Source organism: Felis catus, chromosome A1 (assembly GCF_018350175.1).
Source record: "Felis catus isolate Fca126 chromosome A1, F.catus_Fca126_mat1.0, whole genome shotgun sequence".
NCBI classification, from domain to species: Eukaryota; Metazoa; Chordata; class Mammalia; order Carnivora; family Felidae; genus Felis; species Felis catus.
Window position 1 is genome coordinate 133,634,882 of NC_058368.1, and position 25,379 is coordinate 133,660,260.

The 25,379-nt window shown below is 41.4% G+C and overlaps 1 protein-coding gene across 14 annotated transcripts in view; it reads left to right on the forward strand.

Annotated features, from left to right (window-relative positions):
• Positions 1-25,379, forward strand: part of MAST4 (microtubule associated serine/threonine kinase family member 4) — a 565,494-nt gene that overhangs the window by 257,599 nt on the left and 282,516 nt on the right. For 8 of the 14 annotated variants that reach the window (XM_023257117.2, XM_045061519.1, XM_045061476.1 and 5 more), the window contains exon 4: positions 812-886. The exons of the other annotated variants lie outside the window; for them this stretch is intronic. In XM_023257117.2, the coding sequence (XP_023112885.2) occupies positions 812-886 (75 nt within the window). The remainder of the gene's footprint in view (positions 1-811; positions 887-25,379) is intronic. 14 annotated transcript variants of the gene reach the window in all.

Genomic DNA, 25,379 nt, shown 5'->3' on the forward strand with positions numbered 1-25,379 from the left:
TTTTTTTTTTTTTTTTTTTTTTTTTTTTTTTGGTAAATGTGTTTGGCATAGAATAAGCAAGGGGGAAGTATTAAGTCTTCCTGTGAGATCCATGTGTCCTGTATATATACAGGGGCATTAATAGGACTGGACTAAGGAAAGACCACCCTTCTATATAGATTACATTATTAGCTTAATGCTCAATCTTGACTGGAGCCAATAAGATTTAATTGCACTCAGGGACAGAGATTTTGGTGACTGTCAGACGCCAGGCGTTCTGCCAGGATGATGCAGACAGGCCGCAGATTCTTCGTGGTTTTGAAGAAGACTGTGATTCCTGTGTCATTTTGGTGATACCCAAAGGGGTGGCAAGTCTCACTGTAAGAATGCTCCTTGAATGCCTTTTGTTATTCCAGGAAGATTGACTTCGTGCTCAGGGAAATCACATTCCAGTTTTCTTTGGTATCCTTGGAATATAATTAGAGACAGTAGCAGATAAGGGAAAAAAATGAAGATTTGGTGGGAAATGCCTGGATACTGGGCTGTGTTGATAACTTTATTACTCACATGTGTGTGTGTATATATATATATATATATATATATATATATATATATATATATAGGGCTCATTTTAACAAAAGGACTTGAACATGGTAGATGCTTCCTTGGGGGAAAACGTGGTGTTGTTGCTATTGGATATCAGCTAAAAGAAACAAGTATAGTGCCGTTAAACGCTGTCCCTCTCCCTTTTCTGACCATTTGCCATCATCCCACACCCCACCTTCTCCCCTTCCCATCTCTTGTTCATGCCCCATCTTCCATTCACTGTCAGGAAGGGCAGCCTCCGAAGAGCCATTTCAACTCCGCCCGACATCGGCAGAGACTAGTGGACCCAGCTGCTTCAAAAGTGAGTGTGTCCCGTTGTCCCAGGCGGCGGGTATGCATGGTGGTGTGGTTCCTCTGTGCAAAATGAGGCTGTGGGGTTTTACATATGCTGGTGTATTTGAAGCTCATAGAGAAAGCAAAGTCTGGTCTATGAATTCAAGACCATCCGTACCAGCGGAGTTCTGGTTTTAACAACCAGCCCTGAAAACAAACAAAACCCTGATCCGTAGCAATTGCTGGTTTCTGTGGATACTCCTACCACAGCCAATTTCAAGTACTGCTGTGACAAAACTGACCTCAGAGATGGAAAGAGATGCCTGGTAGAGCATATGCACATAGTTTTTCTACCATAGAGATGAAATTGACATAAGCCCTAGTAAAATATAACAAAATAATTAGGCAGTGAATCAGGTTTTAAAAAAAATTTTTTTTAATGTATGTTTACTTTTGAGAGAGAGACACTGCAGGAGCGGAGGGTGGCGGGGTGGGGGAGGGGGTTGGCGGCAGAGAGAGAGGGAGACACAGAATCTGAGCTGTCAGCAAAGAGCCCAAGGCAGGGACTTGAACTCACTAACTGCAAGATCATGACCTGAGCTGAAGTCGGACGCATAACTAAGTCACCCAGGTGCCCCAAAAGTGAGTAAGTTTTAAATATCTATTACCTTTGTTGTCACTATAATGTATTTAATTATGAGTTTAGATATTTTTTAAAATAATTTTTTAATGTTTGTTTATTTTTGAGAGAGAGAGAGAGAGAGAGGGCACAAGCAGGGGAGGGACAGAGAGTGGGAGACACAGAATCTGAAGCAGGCTCCAGGCTCTGAGCTGTCAACACAGAGCCCAAGGCGAGGTTCAAAGTCACGAACTGCGAGATTATGACCTGAGCCGAAGTGGGACGCTTAACTGACTGAGCCACCCAGGTGCCCCTCAGTTTAGATATTATTAATTCATAAAAATGGCTGTGTTCAACAGCAGACGTGTACAACTCCTAAGGTATTGAGACTTGGTGAGGGTGGGCTCCAGGGTTACATTTCTGTGTTATATATTTTTTGAGAATACTCTTAGGACAGTTTGGTCATGCTCCAGTCTTAGGTTCTCTTTAATAAATAGCAGTAGCCACAGAAGAGTGGCTGAGGTTTTGGGTAAAGCTTGCTAATCCCACATAGCTCGAGTGTGCCTCCTGCACACAGACTTTCAGTAAGCAAACATGTACCAGCAAATGGGCACAAAGCATTCCTGTAGCCTGTCCTGTAAACCTGTCCTGTCCTGGTGAAATCCCTGCTCTCTGGCCTCCAGCCAGATCTTTTCAGCAAATTCCACTCAAGGTCAGTGACCTAACAACTTTACAGAGGCAGGATTCTCTCGCCTTTGTAATGGGCATCTAACAACAGGGTCCCTTGACCCAGCTGGTGGATATAAGGCCATTGAGCCTTTGGTCCTCAGGTACCAGTCCTGAGAGTAGAAGTTCCAGACTTCCCTAGATTCTTTTTTTTTTTTTTTTTAAAGTTTACTTATTTTTTTTCAAATTTTTAAAAAAATGTTTTATTTATTTTTGAGACAGAGAGAGACAGAGCAATGAATGGGGGAGGGTCAGAGAGAGAGGGAGACACAGAATCTGAAGCAGGCTCCAGGCTCTGAGCTGTCAGCACAGAGCCCGATGCGGGGCTTGAACCCATGGACCATGAGATCATGACCTGAGCCGAAGTCGGATGCTTAACCGCCTGAGCCACCCAGGCGCCCCTAAAGTTTACTTATTTTTGAGAGACAGGGAGCACACAGGGAAGGGGCAGATAGAAAGAGAGAGAGAGAGAGAGAGAGAGAGAGAGAGAGAAAGAATCCCAAGCAGGCTCTGCACTGTCAGCGTGGAGCCTGACACGGGACTTGAACTTCGCAAACTGTGAGAGTATGACCTGAGCTGAAATCACGAGTCAGATGCTTAACTGAGCCACTCAGGTGCCCCAAGGCTTCCCTAGGTTCTTAAGCCCTGTTCTTGCCAGAATAAAGAATATCTCTAAATTGATTTTGCCTCCTTACCTTAAATACCACTAATTTCAACAATGAGAGCCTGTTTATTACGCCCATTATGCCAATCCGGAAGCCACTGATTTTGACTTCAGCAATGAAAACCCATTTCGTGATGCCAATTGGCAAAACCTCTAGTGTTGACTGAAATGTGGATACCTCTGATGTAACACTAGTTGACCACTCTGGGGTAGTAAATTGTGATCAGGGCCACTGACAGTGGTTTAGGGGATAAATATAACCAATGAATAAAATTACATTGCTTAGGCTGAAATATTTGGAAGTGGACTCCAGATGTCATAGCCCTTTGTTACATTTGTTAAATGCCTAGGGCATCCCCTCCCCAAGCTCCTTCAGATGATTTGCTTTGGTTCATAACGCTTGTGATGAAGTCATGGAAGTTCTGTTGGTGTGTGAGGGGAAGAAATAAGCCAGCTTTGAGTAAGTTGGATGGTTTCATCATGTCAGAAGTGAATTTTGCTGAAGTAGAGCACAGCTCAGAATATACGAGGTCTTTCTTGGACCGCACCTAAGAGTTTTAGCTATTGAGGCACTAACACATCATGTTATACCCAGTAGGTCCCCTTGGTCAATGGTGTTCTAAGGACTCCACTCAGCATGTGCTTTTGTTCCTCCTCTTTGTTTCTTCTCGTATTCCTTTCATTCTTCCTTGGCATTTTTAGAAATACTGTGCCTCACCATGCAATGTATTCCCTATTACACTACAGGTTACCTGATTTTCTTTTAACGGCGGCGAGACTCTTTTTGTTGTTTTGTTTTGAGCAAGAGTCATGGCTTCTTTTTCTAGATAGACTTTAAGAGGAAGTCATCAAACTACTGTAAAGAAGTTACCTGGTGCCTTAATGTGCTATGTGAATAGGTTCAGCCATGTTGCCAAATAAGGTTTAAGGGTCAAGTCCTTTTCTCCCCCAAATGCCGCAGTACTAGAAATTTGAGAAGAGCCTAAAAATCTTTACATAGGAAGTGAGGGGGGAAGCCACTGTTAGCTGTGTGGATATGTTACTTGGACAATAAATAGCAAATGGAAATGTGCATCTGTGTAGCCGGTGACCTTTCATTATAAGCACATTGCTTTAGAATCTGCACTGTATCATTTTCAATTCAGTAACCTGAGCTGTAGTAAAGAGCTCTTGCAAATTACAGGTGCCCACCTTCTGGGGGTCAGAAACAATTTATGGTAAACCAGCTGCCAGATCTCTTGAGGGCACTGATTTTGTTGGGAGTCGGTGTTGTGTAATCTTGAAGGAAGTGTGATCAGGTAGAAATGTTCAGTTTCCCTACAGCAGAGTTAGGTGGTGGAAGAATATACTAGCCTGGGCTGTGCATTGGGACTTGCCATGAACCAGCTTTTGGGGTAGCCATTTAACACTGAGCCCCCATTGCTCTAGATTTCTCATCTGTTAAATGAGAGTATATGAAATGTCCTCTTCATCAAGCCAAGCAATTATTTTTCTTTTCCCTCAAGGCTATTTATAACTAGTCACTTCACCATTTAGTCTGAGATTTTTGAATGGCATTTCTCAGTCCTAAAGCCCATCTATCTACCAATGACATCATTCCTCATTACTTGCAAAGCATTATTATTAGGAGTCTCCTATCATTGTCTTCAGTGGAAGTTAATTTTTAGAACAGAATTATGTTAAAGCTATGGGGAAAATATGGACCAGACATAAGGGGCTCATTGTCTGCTCAAGGAATTGGCTTTTTTTTTTTTTCAGTCTGGATTTTTTTTTTCTCTCAGTCTTAGAAAGGCTTTTGTGCTTTAAGTATAGGAAAACAAGCTTTTAAATCTGTTTTATTTGAATAAGAGTAAAGGGGTAGGAAGAAATCAAAGGTAAGTAATGTACCTCTGATTGGCTAAGCTTGTCCTCTGGGAATTTCTAAAATGTCTTTCACTTTGAGAATATGCTCACCTGTCTATCCCACAGTATGAATGCTCTAACACAGTAAATGAACAAAGAATGAAGCAAAACGAGCACTCGGAATAATAGTTCAAAGACCACAGTGCAGTTATTTGTGGAGCTGGTAAAGGCCTCTGTTAAATAAAAATCAATTTGATATGGGAGCATCAGGGACATGATCTGGGGAGACGGGAGGTCCACAAGGAAAGAACACAGGAGAAAACAGAGGATTACTTTTCACATCCTCTGGCATTTCAGCACAAAAGGATGATGAAGAGTTATTCTCAATGAGCTGTCATTTTCTGTTGGTGGCTTTGCTGATCCAGAACAAATAGGTTCATAAAGATCGTACTTAAAATTAGAGCATGTGAGAGTAAATAGTGGTAGGCATACCATCTAATAAATTTCAAAACCAGACGGTATTGGAGCATTCTGTCCTCTTTTATTTTATTTTTTATTTTTTAATGTTTATTTATTTTTGACAGAGAGAGAGAGAGACAGAGCATGAGCGGGGGAGAGGTAGAGAGAGAGGGAGACACAGAATCCAAAGCAGTCTCTAGGCTCTGAGCTGTCAGCACAGAGCCGGACGCCGGGCTCGAGTTCACAGACCGCGAGATCGTGACCTGAGCCGAAGTCAGACGCTCAACCAAGTAAGCCACCCAGGCGCCCCTTATTCTGTCCTCTTTTAAAAACCAAACCAAACTTACCCTGAATGCACAGATCATCCAACTACGAAAAACCCACATGTAATTCTAAAATATATTGTTTTAGTCTGCTGTCGGGCCTGAAAATACGTTTTACTAATTCTCAGCAATTTCTCTACCTTTTTCTAATGAGAATAAGGTTTATAAAACCTGGGCTCCCCTGCTGGGAAAATCAGCCCAGAGCTATCTCAGAGCAGATGGTCTTCTTTTCTCATGACCATAAACATTTTAAGATTGATCCTTGTTTCACTTTTTTACCTGTCTGAAGAGTAAATGTCTTGGAGACCTTAGAAACCAGAAGAGGCAAGAAGCTATGGTGAGCAGAGTTCACAGTTGCATAGATGATGTGGAATAATGGCAATTTGAAATCAGGGCATTGTGTTTCTGTCTGTAATAGCAAAAAAAAAAAAAAAAAAAAAAAAAAAAAAGGTTGATTATTGAACACTAAGGTATTTGGTTTTAAAATATCTACATTTTGAGCCTTATTATGTATGGAGTTGCTGGATGGTAATGAATACACGTTCCTAGTCCCAGGGATTTCAAGTGTTAAAGAGTAATTTCTTTTTTGGAGGATGTAGTACTTGTTACCCTAGTTTAAGGAGGTTGGAAGATGAGGAAAGGGTTGGAGAGGCCCGTTGGTGTCATGATTCTGGGAGTATTTTAGTCGCATGAAGTGTTGTATTGTGTAAACTTTTTTTACAAAGGCTTTTAGAGGTGGTAGATTTCCATCAGAAATTTTCGAGGCAGTTCATAGTTTCTGTTTGTTTTCACATCAGCCATCTACAAATTAACGTTGGTGACACTTAAAATGGGCAGGAGTCCATATGTGAAACTTACCAGCTGTGTCTTTGGACCAACCATCGAAAGAAAGCCTCAGTTCCCTCCTCTGAAAATTGAGGAACAAAATAATACCCGTCTTCTCAGATTGTTTTGAGGAGTAAATGAGATCATGGATGAAAAGTTTTTCGCACACAGGCGGTTAAGGACTGTCCAACAAATTGGAGCCATCCTTGAAGTTATGATTACTGTTATCATGGTTGTTATTTAATTATTATTCAACCAGAGTTTTTTTCTTATTTTGTAAAATAAAGGGTTATTTTACACCAGCTGATTGTCTGCACTGTTAAAAGTGTGTACTTAGGAATGCGTACCATACACTCAGCAGTCTGTTAGGTGTGGAGGAATGTACCTCACAGGACTGGCTGCTTACCTTCAGGAATGTAATATAATTAGCAAATAAATAAAGCCAAGGCAATAATAAATTGTGTGGTAAACAGTATTAGTGCGGTATTGATTTTGAATCGAAATCTGTGAGTGGCAATCAGAAAAGGCTGCCTAGAGCTCGTGAATTTTCATCTGGTCTTGAAGGAGGAACAGGACATTGTAAGCAGCATGAATGTAGACATGAACATTCCATACTGCCCACAGTTAAGTTGTCCGCCAGACCGGAATGGAGGGACTGTGACGCGAGATTGGCATGGAAGGCATGGCCTTGAGGTGACCCTCCATGGGGAGGGTGCACACAGGCTTTGATATCAGGCAGATGTGTACTGGCTAGGAGGCTGAGGGAAAGGCTCGTCTTTCCTCATCAGTACACTGGGGGAATAATACTCTCTCCCTCATCACGAAGGTTGTTGTACCAAAGTGGCCTCTTGCAGCCATCCCATAGAGTTGGAAGGCTGTTTAGGGGAGTAGACTGGCAGCTCTTAGTTAAACTGGGCGTGGTCTGCCCCACGGCCCAGCCATCTCAATCTGGAAAAAGTGGCCTCTGTCCAAGGACATGTGCACAGATGGTTCTTGCAACACTGTCGTTCCAGAAAGTTTGGGGGCATTGTGGGTGTACACAGTTAAGAATGCGACTGAGAAAATAGGCTGGATGCCTCTGTGTAACGCCCAGTGGTTGGAAACAGCAGCCGGGAGGCCAGTAGCAATGAGGAAAGAGCCTAAAACATGTCACTGTGTGTAAACAAGTTTAAAACTTCACTTCTCTACTACCGCACTTTGATTGTCAGTTAAAAATAGATGTACAGCAGGGCGTCTGGGTGGCTCAGTTGGCGCCTGGCTGCAGCGTCGGACGTTGGCTCGGGTCATGATCCCGTGGTTTGTGGGTTCAAGCCCCGTGTCAGGCTCTGTGCTGACAGCTCAGAGCCTGGAGCCTGCTTCAGATTCTGTGTCTCCCTCTCTCTCTGCCCCTCCCCCACTCGTGCTCGCCTCTCTCTCAAAAATAAATGAACATTAAAAAATAAAATAGACACACACCATGTAATTGACATTTTTCTGGAATTCATGCAGATAGCTGAATACCCATCCAGGGCATGTGAAAGGTTGCTTGGTGTCTGGGAATGAGTGGAAAGTAGTGTCAAGTAAATAAGCTGACGGGTAACCATCAGGGGCTCTGGGCTGAGCAGAATGATAAATGTCCACAAGCCACCGCCATCTTAGGCCAGGAGGTAACGTTGTCACGGAGACTCGTATGCTGTGCAAGTGAAATCAGCTTGGTGTGAGGGGAGGATTGCTACCACAGATCCTGGGATAGCTCACACTTACACAGCCCTGGCGTGTGCCCCACATGGTTCTGGGTGCTTTATACCCTGGGCTAATTCCTTCAGTCCTCACAGCAACCTTAGGAGGGTGGTACCTTAAGCACCATTTTGTGGGCAAAGAAACTGAAGCATGTTCTGAGCTTAGATTGCCTACACAAGATCCCACAGCTAATAAGTCAGAAGCCAGCATTCAAACCCAGTCAGTTTGGCTTGGAGTCCCAAAATTCAACGTGAGATTCTTGGCCATGAAGAAAAGAATGAATCACTTGTAATGTGGGAAGACATGATGCTCTGAGTGTGAGGTCTCTTGTCATAGCTGAGGGAGGGAGGAATAGACAATTTCCCATACATTGTGCCCTAGGCACATGTCTGGCAGTTGGAACTTTGTGGACACTTTTGTTTTTCATCGTGTATGTTGAGTGTCTCCATGTATATCATACTTTATGTTGAAATATCTTACACATTCCGAAGTATACAGCTTGATGAATTTCTACAAACTGAACAATCCTGTGCAGTGAGCATCCAGATCCGGAAACAGAACAGGATGGGCGACCCCACTAAACAAAAACTTCTGTCATTTTTACTGGGCACTAAGTTATGATGCTGGAGAACAGCCTCATGAGGACTATAAGCCTTTACAAGCAAAAACAATCGAAATATAAAACGTTCTAAAAAATTGCTGCAGTGGTTGGGTATTTCTAAAGAATAAGAAAAAAAAACCCTACTTTTCATTGATTTTCCCACAGTGAGTTGCTTCTGTGAGGTCTGACTGAGGAGCAGAGACAACGCGTGAAGGAAAGCAGGGAGGTCTTTCAGTGAATTGCCGGCAACCTCCTGTTATTAAAGCGTACAAGAAATGGAGCAGTGGACGTTAGTTAGACATAAATAGATAAAAGCTACTATGATTTGGATCATAAGGAGGATCTTCTAATGGGCAGATCAATGATATTTTCATCTCTGCTGTCAGTTTTTTCAACTCTATTGGGCAGCCATCTTTGATGTTCGCTCTCAGCTCCTGAGGGCCCCATTGGTCAGCTATGACAAGAGACCTCACATTCAGAGCATCATGTCTTCCTACATTACAAGTGATTCATTCTTTTCTTCATGGCCAAGAAGAATCTCACATTGAATTTTGGGACTTATATAGTGATCTTCTCTCCGGCAACCTGTGTCCAGTTCACTGCCTCTGGCAGGAGAGCACAGAGAAGTTAAACAACTCGTACAAGGTCACAGAGCTAGGACAAGGGGAAGCCAGGGCTCAGAAGCAATTAGTCCCTGTACTTGGCCTCCATGTTATATGCTTGGCCACCACCATCGTAGTGATGTGGTTTGAAGTGATCGGGTTCGGAGCTGCTGGCCAAGAAAGAATTCTTCAGTGCAGAAAGATTTTTCCCATGTAAATCATTAAGACAGTTGCAGACTGATGGAGTCTCATGTCCTGCATGACTGTGATCTCTACGTTAACCATTTGTTTTTCCCTTTTCCTTGGTTCTTGGGCAGCCAGGAGTGCCTGAGGAATGTCACACATGCCCCGCCTTGGATGGGGCAGAGGGATAGCTTGTGCTTTGTCCTCAGCTTGCCTTTTGCTCTCTCATCATTAGGAGGGGCTCTGCCTCTTTCCCAGGGGGTGCTCTGTACCTCCCAGTATTTCTCAGGGTTCACAAGGAAGGCATCCGCTATCCTTAAGGTGTTGTTCTTTTTGCCTCAAGTGCCAGATACATCCCTTGGCCTACATACCACTCTCTTCCATTTGGTCATCCACTGCTATAAATCTCTGTATTGCTGCAAAGTGTCTGAAAAGTGTTTATGCTCCTTATCGTTGCTGTGTGTGTTTATCCCAATTTATGAGGATTTTGGCTTTGACAGAATTCCACACTCCTCTAACAATTCAGTGAAAAATCGGGTAACAGGCCCCCCATATATTTTTTTTAATCCTAACATCTCTATACTTAGACACATACAAGTAATTCTGCGGGAAGTGGATTCTACTCATTCTGTAAGGTGTGATATAAAACCACTACTAAAGCATTCATATTATGGTGCTAAAACATATCTTTTGGAATTCAATGCCAGTAGAATATGCTTAGCATCCTTTTTGTAGTTAGATATTGGGACTTTGTGTTCTGATTGAAGGTTAGCACAGACTGCTGCCTTTTGAAGAAATCCTACCTAGTCTTTTAAAACATATTTTTACTGAGATATGACATATATTAAAAATTTTTTCAATGTTTATTCATTTTTGAGACAGACAGAACATGATTGGGGAGGGGCAGAGAGAGAGAGAGAGAGAGAGAGAGAGAATCCAAAGCAGACTCCAGGCTCCGAGCTGCCAGCACAGAGCCTGACGTGGGGCTTGAACCCACGGACCATGAAATCATGACCTGAGCTGAAGTCAGACGCCTACCCGACTGAGCCAACCAGGCGCCCCAATATGACATATATTTTAAGCTTGATATTGTCCTACAGATCTTAGACATTGATTCTTCTGTAAGAGTAACACATACCCAGAGTGTCTGGGTGGCTTAATTGGTTAAGTGTCCAACTTTGGCTTAGGTCATGATCTCCTGGTTTGTGACTTCAAGCCCTGCATCGGGCTCTCTGCTGTCAACACTGTGAGCAGAGAGCCCACTTGGGCTCCTCTGTCTCCCTTTCTCTCCCCTTCCTCCACTTGAGCTCTCTCTCAAAAATTAACATTAAAAGAAAAGAGTAACACGTACCCAAGATGTGCAGATGTCAATGAACTTTTATAAGTGACTCTACCCATGTAACAGCCCCCCACAAAACAACAAAAACCCTTTTCAGAGCTGCAGTTTTCAGAATGTTTTAAATTTCTATTGTTATTTTCAAAGTTTTGTGTCTTTGCTAATACTGCTTTCCAGCACATGATTCATTATCCAGTAAAAGGTATTTGGTTTTGTTTGTCTTTGATTTTAAGAAAAGGATGGAATTGGGTTTCAAAACACTGATAAAAAGAAGAACAAACATAAAGATCATGGTCAATGTGGTTTTCAGCATTTCAGTTGCTGGAATTTTTACTTTAAGTCTGCTTGCAATGTGGCAACTGAAAACATTAAGGAGGAGAAAATACTTCCTTTGGCCCCTTGGTCTTCCTGAAAACAGGTTCTTACAGCAGTGATCTTTCTCCAGTTGTTTTTTTTTTTTTTTTTTTTTTTTCCCAGCTGGCAAAGGTTAAGTATGTGTACATAGGTGCATTGAATGGTTGTAGCTCAGCATCTTTTGTCCTTACGTGGATTTTTTCCCCCTAAAGGGCTTTAAAAAACTGGTAAATTACATTTGTTGACTTTTCTCAGAGTCATCAGAGACATGTGTGACACGTAAATGACCAAGATGAGATTACCAATTTATTTGGAGGAAGGGGGTAGGAAATCTTTTTAATTTGGAGGTGAAAAGATCACAGAATGGGTTAAGTACAGGTTATCTAGTTTGGCGCTAGATTTATGACGAATTACCGAAATTGTGCTTTTGTCTTCAAGGATTTCTGTATCCTGCTTGCCTCTATATTCCTCTAGCCCTTAGGCAAAAAGAAAAGCATAAACAGCATCGCTAAAAAAGTAATTTAGACATTTAGCCAGGCTATTCTTATCCTGCCTGGGGATTCTGTGGATCCTAGTGGTGTTTTGGAAGGACTTTGTTTCGTAGAATGCTTGGAAAGAGCATCCCCAGCAGCTCAGACACACTTGGCTGGCTAATGCTCGCAGCCCAGGCTATCTTCTGGTAGGTGGATCGCATATTTAGATAACCCCATTGTCTGTTTTGACACTTGTACGTGAATTTTTGAGGGGTGGCAGTGCATTGTCATTGCATCACACACTTTTTCCTGCTTCCTGCTTCCTGCCTGCAAAAGAGATTTAACAGTGATGTGCCCAAGTATGGTTTTCTTTATATTTATTCTCCTCAGGATTCACTGAGCCACTTGAATATGTGGATGGATGCCTTGCATCATTTTTTTTTTTTTTTTGGACAGTCCTAGCCAGTGTCCTCTCAAATAAATGTCCTACCTCATTTTCTCTCCGCTCCTTCTAGGACTCTGTGTATACCTACTTAAGCTGTTGGATATTGTCCCACGGGTCTTACAGGGACTTTTTAGCTTTTGGATTTGTTGTGTTTTGCTTCTCTTGATGATTCATTTTGGAAAATACCTATCATTTTGACTTAAACTTTGCTCCGCCCACTTGGCGGTAAGTCCGTTTCATTCTGGTGTCTTATCTTTTAGTGTAGCCTTTTCCCTTTTGTTCTTCATTACATGACTGTAGTTTTTACCTCTGTATAGAAATCACCTATGTGTTTAATGATGTTGTTGTACATGTTTGCCCCTGTATCCTTTAGCATAGTTACTTTTGAGTCTTTGTCCAGTAACACCCAGATCTTGGTTATCTGCCCATCCATTTGCATTGCCTGTTTCTCTTCTTGTCTGTGGGTCACCGCGATATCGAGACCCAGCTCAGGTGAGAGCAGAAGTAACACCCCTGGCAAGGTGTGTGACATAGAAGAGACACATTTTCTCTGGACCTGTGTATTATTTACCTCAGTTTCTACTGATTTATTCAAAATGTTTGACCTACTCAAAATTATGGAGTCACAAAGCAGCAAACCTCCTATTTCTAAGGTTGACGACAGACTGTTGCTGTTCCCTTAACAGTCAAAACCAGCTAGGTCAGCTACCACATTGTAGTTTTAAAAAATCATTTAAAAAGCTGAGAGCATAAATTAACCTGAAAAGAAAAAAGTGATAAACTTTATTTTTTTCGCTCCATTTTTTTTTGTAATTTTATTTATTTTGTTTTTAATTTACATCCAAGTTAGCATATAGGGCAGTAATGATTTCAGGAGTAGGTTCCAGTGATTCATCCCCTATGTATAACACCTAGTGCCTAGCAAGTGTCTTCCTTAATGCCCCTTGCCCATTTAGCCCATCCCCCCACCCACAACCCCTCCAGCAACCCTGAGTTTGTTCTCTGAATTTAAGAGTCTCTTATGTTTTGTCACCCTCCTTGTTTTTATATTATTTTTTTGCTTCCCTTCCCTTAGGTTCATCTGTTCTGTATCTTAAATTCCCCATGAGTAAAGTCTTTGTCTAATTTTGCTTAGCATAATACCCTCTAGTTCCATCCACGTAGTTGCAAATGTCAGGATTTCATTCTTTTTGATGCCGAGTAATGCTCCATTATATGTACATACTACATCTTCTTTATCCATTCATCTGTTGATGGACATTTGAACTCTCTCCATACTTTGTTGTCGATAGCGCTGCTATAAACATTGGGGTGCATGTGCCCCTTTGAAACATAACACCTGTATCCCTTGAATAAATAACTAGTAGTACAATTGCTGGGTAGTTCTATTTTTAACTTTCTGAGGACCCTCCATACTGTTTTCCAGAGTGGCTGCACCAGTTTGCATTCCCACCAGCAGTGCAAGAGTCCTACCTCTTTCTCCGCATCCTCGCCAACATCTGTTGTTGCTTGAGTTGTTAATGGTAGCCATTCTGACATGTGTGAGGTGGTATCTCATTCTGGTTTTGATTTGTATTTCCCTGATGATGAATGATGTTGAACATTTTTTCAGGTGTCTGTTAGCCAGCTGGATGTCTTCTTTGGAGAAGTGTCTATTCATGTCTTTTGCCCGTATCTTCACTGAATTATTTGTTTTTTGGGTGTTGAGTTTGGTAAGTTCTTTATTGATTTTGGATACTAACCCTTTATCCGATATGTCGTTTGCAAATATCTTCTCCCATTCTGTCGGCTGCCGTTTAGTTTTCCTGATTGTTTCCTTCGCTGTGCTTTTTATTTTGATGAGGTCCCAATAGTTCATTTTTGCTTTTGTTTCCCTTGCCTCCAGAGACATGTTGAATAAGAAGTCGCTGCAACCGAGGTCAAAGAGGTTTTTGTCTGTTCTCACCTCTAGGATTTTGATGTCTTCCTATCTTACATTTAGGTCTTTCATCCATTTTGAGTTTATTTTTGTGTATGTTGTTAAGAAAGTGGTCCAGGTTCATTCTTCTGCATGTCACTGTACAGTTTTCCCAGCAACCATTTGCTGAAGAGATGGTCTTTTTTTCCATTGGATACTCTTTCCTGCTTTGTCAAAGTTTAGTTGGCCATACATTTGTGGGTCCATTTCTGGGTTCTATATTCGGTTCCATTGATGTGAGTGTCTTTTTTTGTGCCAAGTTATAAATTCTTGAAGCAAGAGGCCCATGGCTAGCTCTCAACCATGGTGGAATGGCAGGACAGGGAGGAAACAGCCAAACTTACACTTTTCATGTCTTGTTTTACTTCATATCTTCATTCATATTGTTGAGAGTAATGGTATCTTGTGATGGTCTACATCCTAAGTGGAAATGCAAGTCTCATAAATAGTAAATAATGTTCAAGGAGATCAGGAAATCTGCCAGTGGTAAAAAGAGAACAAAGATAAGTTCTTGGCCATTGATAAATGGGAGACCAGCTCTGTGATTCCATTGCTGTTATAAATATAGACATAGTAATAAGGTTTTTTTATTAAAATTTTTTTTAATGTTTGTTTATTTTTGAGAGAGACAGAGCAAGAGTTGAGAAGGGGATGAAAAAGAGGGAGACACAGAATTCGAAGCAGGCTCCAGGCTCTGAGCTGTCACCATGGAGCCTGACGTGGGCCTCAAACTCACAAACTGTGAGATCATGACCTGTGCTGAAGGTGGATGCTTAATCGACTGAGCCACCCAGGCGCCCCAATAGTTTTTTTTTTTTAATTATTTATTAACTGGGTTTATCTGTCACTTGAACTCTAGGCCTATGGAACAGTAGTGTTTTTATGCTTTGTGTTTAATTCTTTGGAGATCCGATCCCTGTGATGCACAAGGGATTTGTTTGTGTAGCTCTCGTTTTCTGTCTCCCGTTGGATTAGTTGTACGGTCTTGCAAGGCATAGTAGGAGACACTTGATTGAATTACAGCATAGGTCACCTAGCTGTTTCATCATCGTGCAATACAAGACTGTGAAATTCAGAGTGACTGAGTGCAGTAAGTGGCATATTGCACAGCAGTAATTTTTGTCTCTGCTTTTCTTGTGATTGTCCTACCATTGTCCTAAAATGAGGGCTCGGTGAAACTGCCTTTCTCAGAACATGTTGGATCCCCATGCCTTGAGTGGGGTTTCCCCCCAGAGTGTTCCGGGGACCTATTATTTTGTGGAACACTGCTGACTGTGCCCCTTGATCTTGTTAGGTAAAATGCTAATAATGGCAAAAATCCTGACTTAAGTAAATGCTCTGTGCTGTATTTAATTATGTGCTTCTCCGGCTTAATTGAATACAGAAGTCAAGGAACTTTAAGTTTTTTATTTTCAATGGATAACTGCTAGCAAAATTCTTTGGGAAATATTAAATCATGTGGACCCTGTTCCTGTTTATGTCAGGGAATATGAATAATTCACATTGACGGCCATTCTGTACACCTGGAAAACCTCCTCCCCACCGTTTTCTGATGGGGAAGCTTTGATTTTTGGAGGTAAGAAGAGCTCTAGCCCAGATGCCTATCTGATGACAGCATTCCTGTTCAGTGTTTCCACTTAGAGCCGTGTTGGCATTGCAGCACTCTGTCATCGTAGGGTATATGGTCTCGGCTGCCTAACTTGTCCAAGGACTGTCCTAGTTTGCTAGTCCAGGAAAATAAGCTAGGTCAGCTGTCATATCCCTCCAAATGAAAAAAGACAGCTCGCTGCCTAGACTGCAATTGGAAGGAAAGGTCAATCAATATATTACCTTCCCTTCGGTGTGTTCCTTGCCTGCCGGCTGAGTTGTGCCTTCTCCGTAGTGGTGGTAATCTCTTCTGCTAAATTTTATTTTAACCTTGCAAATAGGTGAAAGGAAGGGCACAGTTAATAACGTCTTCTCTTATACACCTCTGAGCACATTATTTGGGCTGAACCCTGTCCTCCCGCCAACCCCCCTCGCCCCAAGCCCAGCACGGTCCAGTTTAGATGGAGAGTTATGCAAGTAGCTGGTTTTATTTATTGTGGGAATTTCTCCTAGAGCTCGGTCATGCTCTTGCACAGACAGAATGCAAACATTTTTGTGATTTTTGACAGTGGCTGGGATCTGTGTGGAATAGGGGTTTTTCAAAACATTTCTCAGTCAATATGTTTACCCTCCTTCAGCAGCCATGCAGCGTGACATGGCGCATCACCGATACTTGAAATAGACTGCAACAGGAGGTCAGAATGGAGCATGGATTTTCCAACACAGCATGTTAGATGAAATGATTTTGTGTACTTTGAAGTGGAAAATTCAATCAGAATTTTCCACACTTTTTAGTTAAAGCAACACTGTTATTTATTGATGAAAGGTGGACTGAGAAAAATACAGAATGCAGCATAGGCAACAGATCTAGCCCTGTCCGTGGTCAGAGCAAGAAATACCTTTTCACTTGCAATTTAATGAAGCCCACACATGGTAAAAAGGGTCTGGTTAAAATATGCAGGGTAGGATGCGGGGAACATATGCCGACTTGTTTAGCATGTGTGTGGATAAAAATGGAATCTGGCTTTCTTTTTAGGAAGTTTGGTTTCCATTGCGATGGACTTCATGCTTGAGGAAGGGCATTTACATCCTCCTAGGTAATCTGTTTTGGCTTAGTTTCAAAGTAGCTGAGCTCATTTGGAAAGCACCTCAGAGTATCAATAGGAAATCCGAAGACAGATTCTTTAAGCTTTCATTTAAGCAGGCTCAGAGAATATTTAAATTTATTGTTGGTTTTCATCTGTCCTTTGGTGCACAGAGGATAGATCAGCATGACTACCTATTATGTGGAGGAGCACTTTATATTTTTAAATTGCAAAACTTTTAGGTTGTGATGTCAGATTTGTGCATGAATATTTAGAATAGAATAATAACCTGGTATTGGCATGCTTGATGTATGCCAGTCACTTATCTAGGTACTTTATGTGTATTACTTCATTGAATCCTCATAACACTATAAGCTATTATTATCTATGACTTGCAGTGAGAGAAGAGAGCCACAGAGAAGTTTAGTACTTTGCCCAAGGCCATACTCCTAAACCAGTATTTTTTTTTAATTTAAAATTATTTATTTATTTTTGAGAGAGAGAGAGCGAGCAAGCATGGGCACACAAGCAGGGCAGGGGCAGAGAGACAGTGAGGAAGACACAGAATCCAAAGCAGTCTCCAGGCTCTGAGCTGTCAGCACAGAGCCCCACAGGGGCTTGAACCCACGGACTGTGAGATCATGACCTGAGCCGAAGTCAGATGCTTAACCGACTGAGCCACCCAGGCACCCCCTAAACCAGTATGCTGAGCCATTCTGCCTGGCTACCTCTCTGAGACTCTGCCACTTAAACACATTCATCCTGGTGAGCCTAGGCATGTGTGGGTTATCAATTTGATTCAGTCAGTATATAGCATTTCCCATGAAGGATGTTTATATTTACAGTTTGTCTTTAAAAGAGACGTAAAATCTCTTCTATGTGGAATCCACAAAAAACCCAACTCAACAAAACAAAACAAAACCCAGGAGTGGTGGTTACCAGCGGGTGGGGCGTATGAAGAGATGTGGTTTAAGAGCACATCCTTGAAATCAGTAGATAAATAAGTTCTGGACTTGTAGTGTACAGTACAGCACTTACAGACCAGGAAACTGTATGATAAACATAGAGCTGGCTTGCTAAGAGACAGGATCTTAATTGTTCCTACCACTAGAAGCAATAATAATTACGTGACACAATAGAATATGGCAAGCATATTGCAACATAATGTATCAAATCAACATGTTGCGCACCTTAAACTTATGCAGTGTTCTATGTCAATTATACCTCAGTTAAAAAAAAAAGATATAATTCTTTAATAGTCTTTTTTACTTAGGTACTGGCTGTTTTCTGATAAATAATTCAATTCAGTGTAATTAAGTTTACTTTCTCTTTTTTAAGGTAGTATTTAAAAGGAATAGAAGCCTTTAAGAGCATTAGTGTAAATTCATCAGCTTGTCTAAATAGTGTGGCTTTGAAAGATAGTTTAGACCATCACTTTGTATTCTTTAATGATCTAAGGTTGGTTCCCCCTCTTTGTTCATGATATTTTATAGTATTGTCAGGGTTCTTTTTTTTTAAGGTTTATTCACTATAGTTTCAATGAGATAAGCATATGGTTATTCCAATATCCTACACATATGTCTTGTCAGCGTTTACTGTTAGTGTTGTTTGTTTTTATTCTATAGATAGTGAGTCCAGAATTAACTGTCAGTTTCAGGTTTCCAAGGTAATCCAGTGTAATCCATTGTGAGAACACAAAGCTTCTGTGTAATATAGTAAGCATGTCAATACAATAAGGTCTATTACGCTTTTTATTTTTTCAAAGGAAGAACCTAATTAGTGTAATAGAAACCAAAGTGGAAACCACTTAAGCTCACCCCTGAATTACAAATGGCGACATTCACATGTTATAAAGGGAAAATCTTCCTGCTTGGAAATTGCTTTATTTTTTCAGTCAACAAAAATGAGAGGCCATTTTATGAAAACTTTCTTAGGTCTCAGACTTCAACATCCACCCGTTTTGTAGTTCTTGTGATCCAAAAACATCACAAGGGATCATTTTGACTTTGAGAGAAGGATTTTGTCTTAGCAGTAAGAGCAGAATTCAGTCTTTGGGAAGAAGCAATTAAAAACCCAAAGCCTTTTATTGCTTTTGATGCTTTAAAAAAAAAAAAGGCAAAAACTTCACTGCACTGTAATATTTTCTGCTAATTAACTGTCACAAATGTGATGCCATTAAGTTTGGAGTCTCTTTAGTTAACTTCAAAGTCATTAACACATGCTGGGCAGCCCTCCCAAATCTGTTTTGGAGAAAGGAACTGCATCGACAGATCTGTAATCAATGTTGTCAAAGTTTTGGTTTCTCATAGAATCTAATGTTAATTTAAGGAGCATTTGGTCATTTTCCTTGGGTACAAGCTCCAGCCCTTCTAATGCTTGGAGTTGATGGCAGTAGGCTGTCGTGATGCCACGTTGGCCTTTGGATACACCGCTCCAAAGGTGACTAGAAAAGGTTTGCAGGGTCCCTGGAATATATTCAGCTGCAAATACATACCAGAAAGACCAATAGTAGCTTAAACAAATAAGGATTTATTATTTCTCACATGAAAATGTTGGTTGAATGTCCATGGCCGGTGCTGTATATGGAAACAGTGTTGGTCATCCTCCCTGAGTGTTGGCTCTGCTGTCCTTTACAGGAAGCCTCTGACTTTGAGCAAACCACAGCCTAACTTTTCCAGTACTCAGTGTCCCCATCAGAGAAAATAGTGGTAACCCTTCCTGTAACTGCAGGGCGGCGTCAAATCTTTGGCAGAATCCTGTATGAGAAAACATGTAGCACGGTGCCTGGTGCTTACCAGAGCCGACCTGATTGGTGGCACTGTGGCAGCAGGCTCAGCAGTGACAGTGTTCATGGTGGTTCTAGAGGGGGAGGCGCGCAGCAGGAAATAGGAGATGCCGCAACTCGTGTTTGTCCATCTTGGGATTCCCGATTCCAGCATCTTCCAGCTGGTGTTATTTGAAACAGCGCATTGGAGAAAATGATTTTAAAGAGTCAGATACCGTATCCTTTATCAACTAGGACCACTTAGTAAGTAAAATATATCCCCTCCAAGCCACTTGTTTATTTTATCCTGTGACCTCTTTACAATAAATTCCAGTACCATTAAAGGCTTAAGTCACATTATTGATTATTTGAATATGTGTGTCATTAATCTTCCATCACCCTCGTACATTTTATATGTACATTTTAAGTGTTGTCTTTTGCATTTAGATGGAGTAGAGTGTCTGAAGAGAGCAGACTTGTGGGTATTAGCTCCATACAGCCCTTCAAGAGCTCCCTGGAGCTGGTTTGCCAGTAAATTTCTACACTAAAATGGGCTTTCAGAAGAATGGCTGCTAGGTAAACTCTGAGGTGTCCTCAGTAAATAAAAATGATTAATCTCAGCTGAATAAATTCACTATCACTGGTCAAATAGTCTCATCCAATTCTGGTTCCTGTTTCTATAAAAAGCCCTTTTCTTTTTGTATTAAGGTTGTCTGTAATTTTAATGGAACATGTGAATTATTATCTGATTTCTAAAAATTGGTTCATAAAAGGATATTGATTCTTTGAATTAGGGGCAGTTGAAATATTGTTTACGGGCAAACTGGTCTCCTCTGATCGAACCTGGAAGCTACCGTCAAGAAAACTTATGCTAAATCGGTGTTAAGATACACTTGTTAAAAAATGATCACAGTGCTTAATAATTGCCCCCAGATGGGACAGTGATATCAGTGTAGGAATGCAAGGGATCCAGAAGGTAAAGGTGAAGATCTGTTAAGGCGGGGGGCGGGGGGGGGGGTTCTTTGTAATTGCTTCATTTTTATTCCCAGTCATTGACACATTGTCCTGGGTAATGAGAAGATTCTAAAATCAAATAAGGCTTTTGAACATTGAAGATGTTCGCCAGCCACTGTTCTGTTGAAGAATCCTATAGAATCATACTGATCCTAAGAGGTATCTTATATCCACTATATTAACTAGCTTTTAGAAGCTTATGAACATTGTAGCTTTTATTGATTCCAGGGAATTGTACCCAACAATAAGCAATAAAAGTCGATGGTAACTTTTTTCCCATATAGGGGTGTGCAGATCAATATTTTGAATTTACTATAATTTGCGGGTAATGGATGGAAGAACTGAAAAAATTGCAAAGCCTTGTGGGGCACAGCTGTGCAGTGTTGCCTTTTTATCTAAGCTCACTGTAGGTCACAGGCTTTCCCAAGTAACAAGAAACATAGTTAAGTGGCCGGGCTGATACGTGTATTTATCAAGGTCTTCATAAGACTCTTCTAAGGGAAAAAAGAAAATCACAAAACTTGTCCACAATGACCTTAATTTTATAGTCCTGAAGGACCTCTAAACTTGCACTGTCTTCAAGGCAATTAAAATTCTAAATATCTAGCATTTGTGGTTGATCTGCTACAGGCATTTTCGTGATGATTAGTAACAGTGTGTGATTTCACTGAAGCTTGATTTGCTTTGAATCTTCCAGGTTGTTCACAGAACTGTGTCCAGATTCCACACTGAGCGAGGAAAAGTAGGGATCCTGTGTGCTCCCTCTTTGATTTTCCCCCGTTCTGTGTTTATCAGAGCTCTTCACTTGTGCCCTGGGTACCTCATGTCATGTGTGCCAAAATAGCCATAGCTGACATTTAGGGTGCTTTCGTGTTTGAGAACTGGGCTAAATGCAGGCCATGTGTTCTCGTGAATGTTCTCAACACCTTATGGCATCAGTTGTCATATCTTCATTTTATAATTCAGGAAACTGAGTCCCAGAGAAGGTAAGGAAAGTTTTTTTAGACTTTATGTGTATGTGAATCTAGATCTTGTCCATTTAATCATTCTCAGGTATACAGTTAGCTTAAATAAGGATTTTTTTTTTCAGTCTAAAGTTTGGTCGATCTAATGTTTTCTTGTTTAGCTTCTTTTGTTTTGACAGACTGTGGCTCCTTTAACTGGATCAAAAGGAGTTTGTTTAATTTCAAAAAGGACACACTTTCTCTTGAAAGAAATAGTCCTTTGTTCTTAGAGAACAAAATAAGTACATAAAAGTTCACTTTGCTAGAAGCTACTAATCTTGAAGAAATGAATGCCCTTCGTTTAATATATAGTAAACACTCAGTAAACTGGAGATGTTATTAATATAACAACCCGTGCAGGGAAGTGTAGAAACTGACCTAGGAGGTAGATTTCCCTTATATAATACTGATTGGGGAATGCACTGTGGATGCAAATGTCTGATTCCCAGCCTTGATTTTTTTTTTGAAGTCAAAGAGGTAGCATGTTTAGAAAACTTCAGGGACGATTGAAAGCGGCTGGTAAAGGAAGCCTGTTTCATTGGTCATTTACTCGGGATTAGCTGGATATTTGACTTGTAATGCTTTTTCAACTTTAAAAGGTCTGTGTTAAAAGTAACGTGTTTTCAAGGCTCTGCTTAGAATAAAATCAATCTATAAGAAATGATTTGTGTGAAATTTGCTTAGAAAGAGCCGCAGAAATGTGTGAGGACCCCTTCCTGAGAGTAATTGCCAGTGTGTTATTAACTACGAATGCAGCTCGATAGCCGACATGACGCGGGGTCCCAGTGCAGACCCTGCAAGTCTTCCTTGGGGATGAAAAATAATTAAACTGCTCTGGACTCCGGCTGATGTGGATTCCAAGAGGCTAAGCCATTTCCCAGCTCTGTGACCTTGTGGAAGCTACTTAACCTGTCTGTGTCTCGATTCTGTAAAATGGAAATACTAGTGTGCATGAAATAAGATAATGTATGTCAGCACACAGTAAATGTGAGGGACTGTTATTAAGTGGATGAGCTTAGTAAAGAAAAACCATTTCCACCCCGTGTGTATGAATCATCAAGTGGAAAAGGGGTTTGTGATGATTGATGTGTAACTTTCATGTAAGAAAGACCCAGGATGCTGACCCTTGCTCTTACCTTACTCTGGAACTTTCATCTCCTGTTCCTGCCCATCAGGGACCCTGTGGTCTAACTTGAATGGTTTTGCTATCCCCTCATCCACCTTCAGATTTCTTTTAACTTCTGAAAGGTTCTCTGTGGCCCTTTTGAATGGCCCTTTTTCCTAATCTCGGCATGGCACCTTGCCCTTGGCTCCTAAGGTTTTAAACCTTCCCATTAGTTAAGCATTTATTCTCAATGCTTGTGGATCCAGCAACATTTCTGTCATGAATCTGCTCCTCCCTGCCCTCCCCACCGCCTCTTCCTTGGTCCCTACTCTACCGTGCTTTCCTGACAACTTCATAAACCACCTTATTCCTTTCCTGTTTGTCTTAAGTAAGACATTTGACACCCTTATGCCAAAGTGATCCTTTTTAAGATGTAGATTTGACCATCTTTTTCTCATATTTAAAATGGTATAGGGGCACTTGCACAGCTCACTCATTTGAGCATCCGACTTTGGCTCAGGTTCTCACGGTTCATGAGTTCGAGACCCGCACAGGGCTCACTGCAGCACAGGATCTGCTTTGGATCCTCTGGTCCCCTCTCTCTCTGCCCCTGACCTGCTCACATGCATGCACACACAAACTCTGTCTCAAAAATAAATAAACATTAAAAAAATTAATAGGGGCACCTGGGTGGCTCAGTTGGTTAGGCGACTGACTTCAGCTCAGTTCATGATCTCACAGTTCATGAGTTCGAGCCCTGTGTCAGGCTCTGTGCTGACAGCTCAGAGCCTGGAGCCTACTTCAGATTCTGTGTTTCCCCTCTCTCTGCCTCTCCCCTGCTCATGCTCTGTGTCTCTCTGTCTCTCAGTAATAAATAAACATTACAAAATTTTTTTAATTTAATAAAATGTTGTAGGAGCTCCTCATTGCCTATAGGTTAAAGGTAGACTCTTAAGAAAACTTTGTGATTTGACTCTATTTCTGCCTCTGTTTTCTTGTCCTGTGGGTTTTTTTCTTTCTACCTTCAGTTCCAGCTTTCCCCAATTTACAAAGAGCTGTGTACTGTTTCATTCCACCCTACGTTGCTACATTAATTCCCTTTTCTGGAATACCCATTTGCTTGACTCCTGAGGTTGCCTACCCAACCCCCAGAATCTGGCTCCTGAATCATATATGAGAGATACCACCCAAGACCCAGTTTCCGTGGTCTGTGTTGTGACTGCCATTAACTTCCTGGGGTTAATGTTTCTTCTTTCCTGCTAGCTCTCTTGGAAGAGGTAGGGAGTTCTTTCTCAGGAGCCTGGAGCAAACACTGTTTTGCATCTCGTTTTCTCAGATTGAATCACATGCCATCTTTGAACCCACTGACTTTGGCCAAACAGTGAACTTTATCATTACCTTCACTTAACCTGAGTTAAGCCTTGAGGTTGAGGATAGTGTCTCTCGTCTACCAGATGTTGTTATCGCAAATGACAGGGAACATCGCTGACCGACAAGCAGTGCTCACCCTCCTTAAAGAAAACTGATGACCTCCCCCTCTTGGTCCTACTGCATACTATAAAAAGACCTCTATTCCAGGTTTTTCAACACTACATTTTACAGCAAATGGAATCCTTTTCCCCCCAGGAAAAGGCCCTTATTAAAAAGTGTGTGATAGAATAAAGGACACCCATTTTGCCTGCTTTAATCCCTGCACATGCCCCTTGGCTTCACCCTCGGTAGAGCATTTTGACTTAGGTGTTTCTGAAATTACAGAACTCCAAATAAATGGCTTCGCTTTGACTTCGCTCTTCTTTCAAGGCACCTGTTCACACCTGTACCTTTCTTCCTCTTTAGAGGAAAGACTGCCCTCTTTTGTTACTAATTCCAGCCCTCTCTCCATGTGTACTCATTCAGACCCCCTCTCAGCGGCTCACATCACCCCTCTGCCCACTGTCTGACATTTTCACAGTGCTTCGTAGGGGGGAAATCGGAACTGGATGACTCTGGTTTGGATTTTGCTGCCAGCATCGCCTGGCTTTGTGGCTGTGGGCAATTGCAGGTCCCCCCTGGGCTTTCAAGGGGATAACTTGAGTGTCCCGTCAGACAGCCAGGGGACTTTGTTATAAAATTCTTCGCGCGTTTATTGGTAAGATCTTACAAAACCAAAAGAGACGGATAGCCATACTCTGATATCTTAGAAACTTTGTAGAACGAACCTGTAAGCCTAATGCCAAGACATGAAGATGATAGCTGATTATTTGGGTTCATAGCAGAAAAAGCCAGCTTGGCAAGAAAACAAGATGATATTTACCTTCTTCTGTTATTCAGAGAAAGTGAGTATGGGGTTTTGATCAAGTAAGATTGGTATAAAAACCCAGCAAGCATTTTGTGTTTGATTTTTGTGGTGCATCTTGTTGAACTTTACTACCGCAAGTAAATACATTTAAAGTGCATCATGGTTATAGATACAAAAGCAGAATGAAATAAAACCTGCAAGAAAGGGAGATCCTTTGGGATTCTCCACCCCTCTCACATTCCCACTGAGGGATTTTAGTGATTTTTTTTTTGTAGGTCGAATGGTATGAATGTCCAAGTATATCTGTGGAGGTGCACCTACTGCTTTTCCAGTTTTCCTGTACAAGTTTTTAATGCAGAAAACCAAGGACTTTATGGGCTGTTCACTAGATTTTTCAAGTGTTGTTTGAACGTAGGCTGCTGTCGGCTACTACTCTGATTCTAAACCAAGTGTCGTGTAAGATCTGTTTCTGTAGTATGAACTTCTCTGACCTGTGTGTCTGCCTTCACAAGTGACTTTCAGATATGGAGGCCAGAAAAACGGGGCCAAAATAATT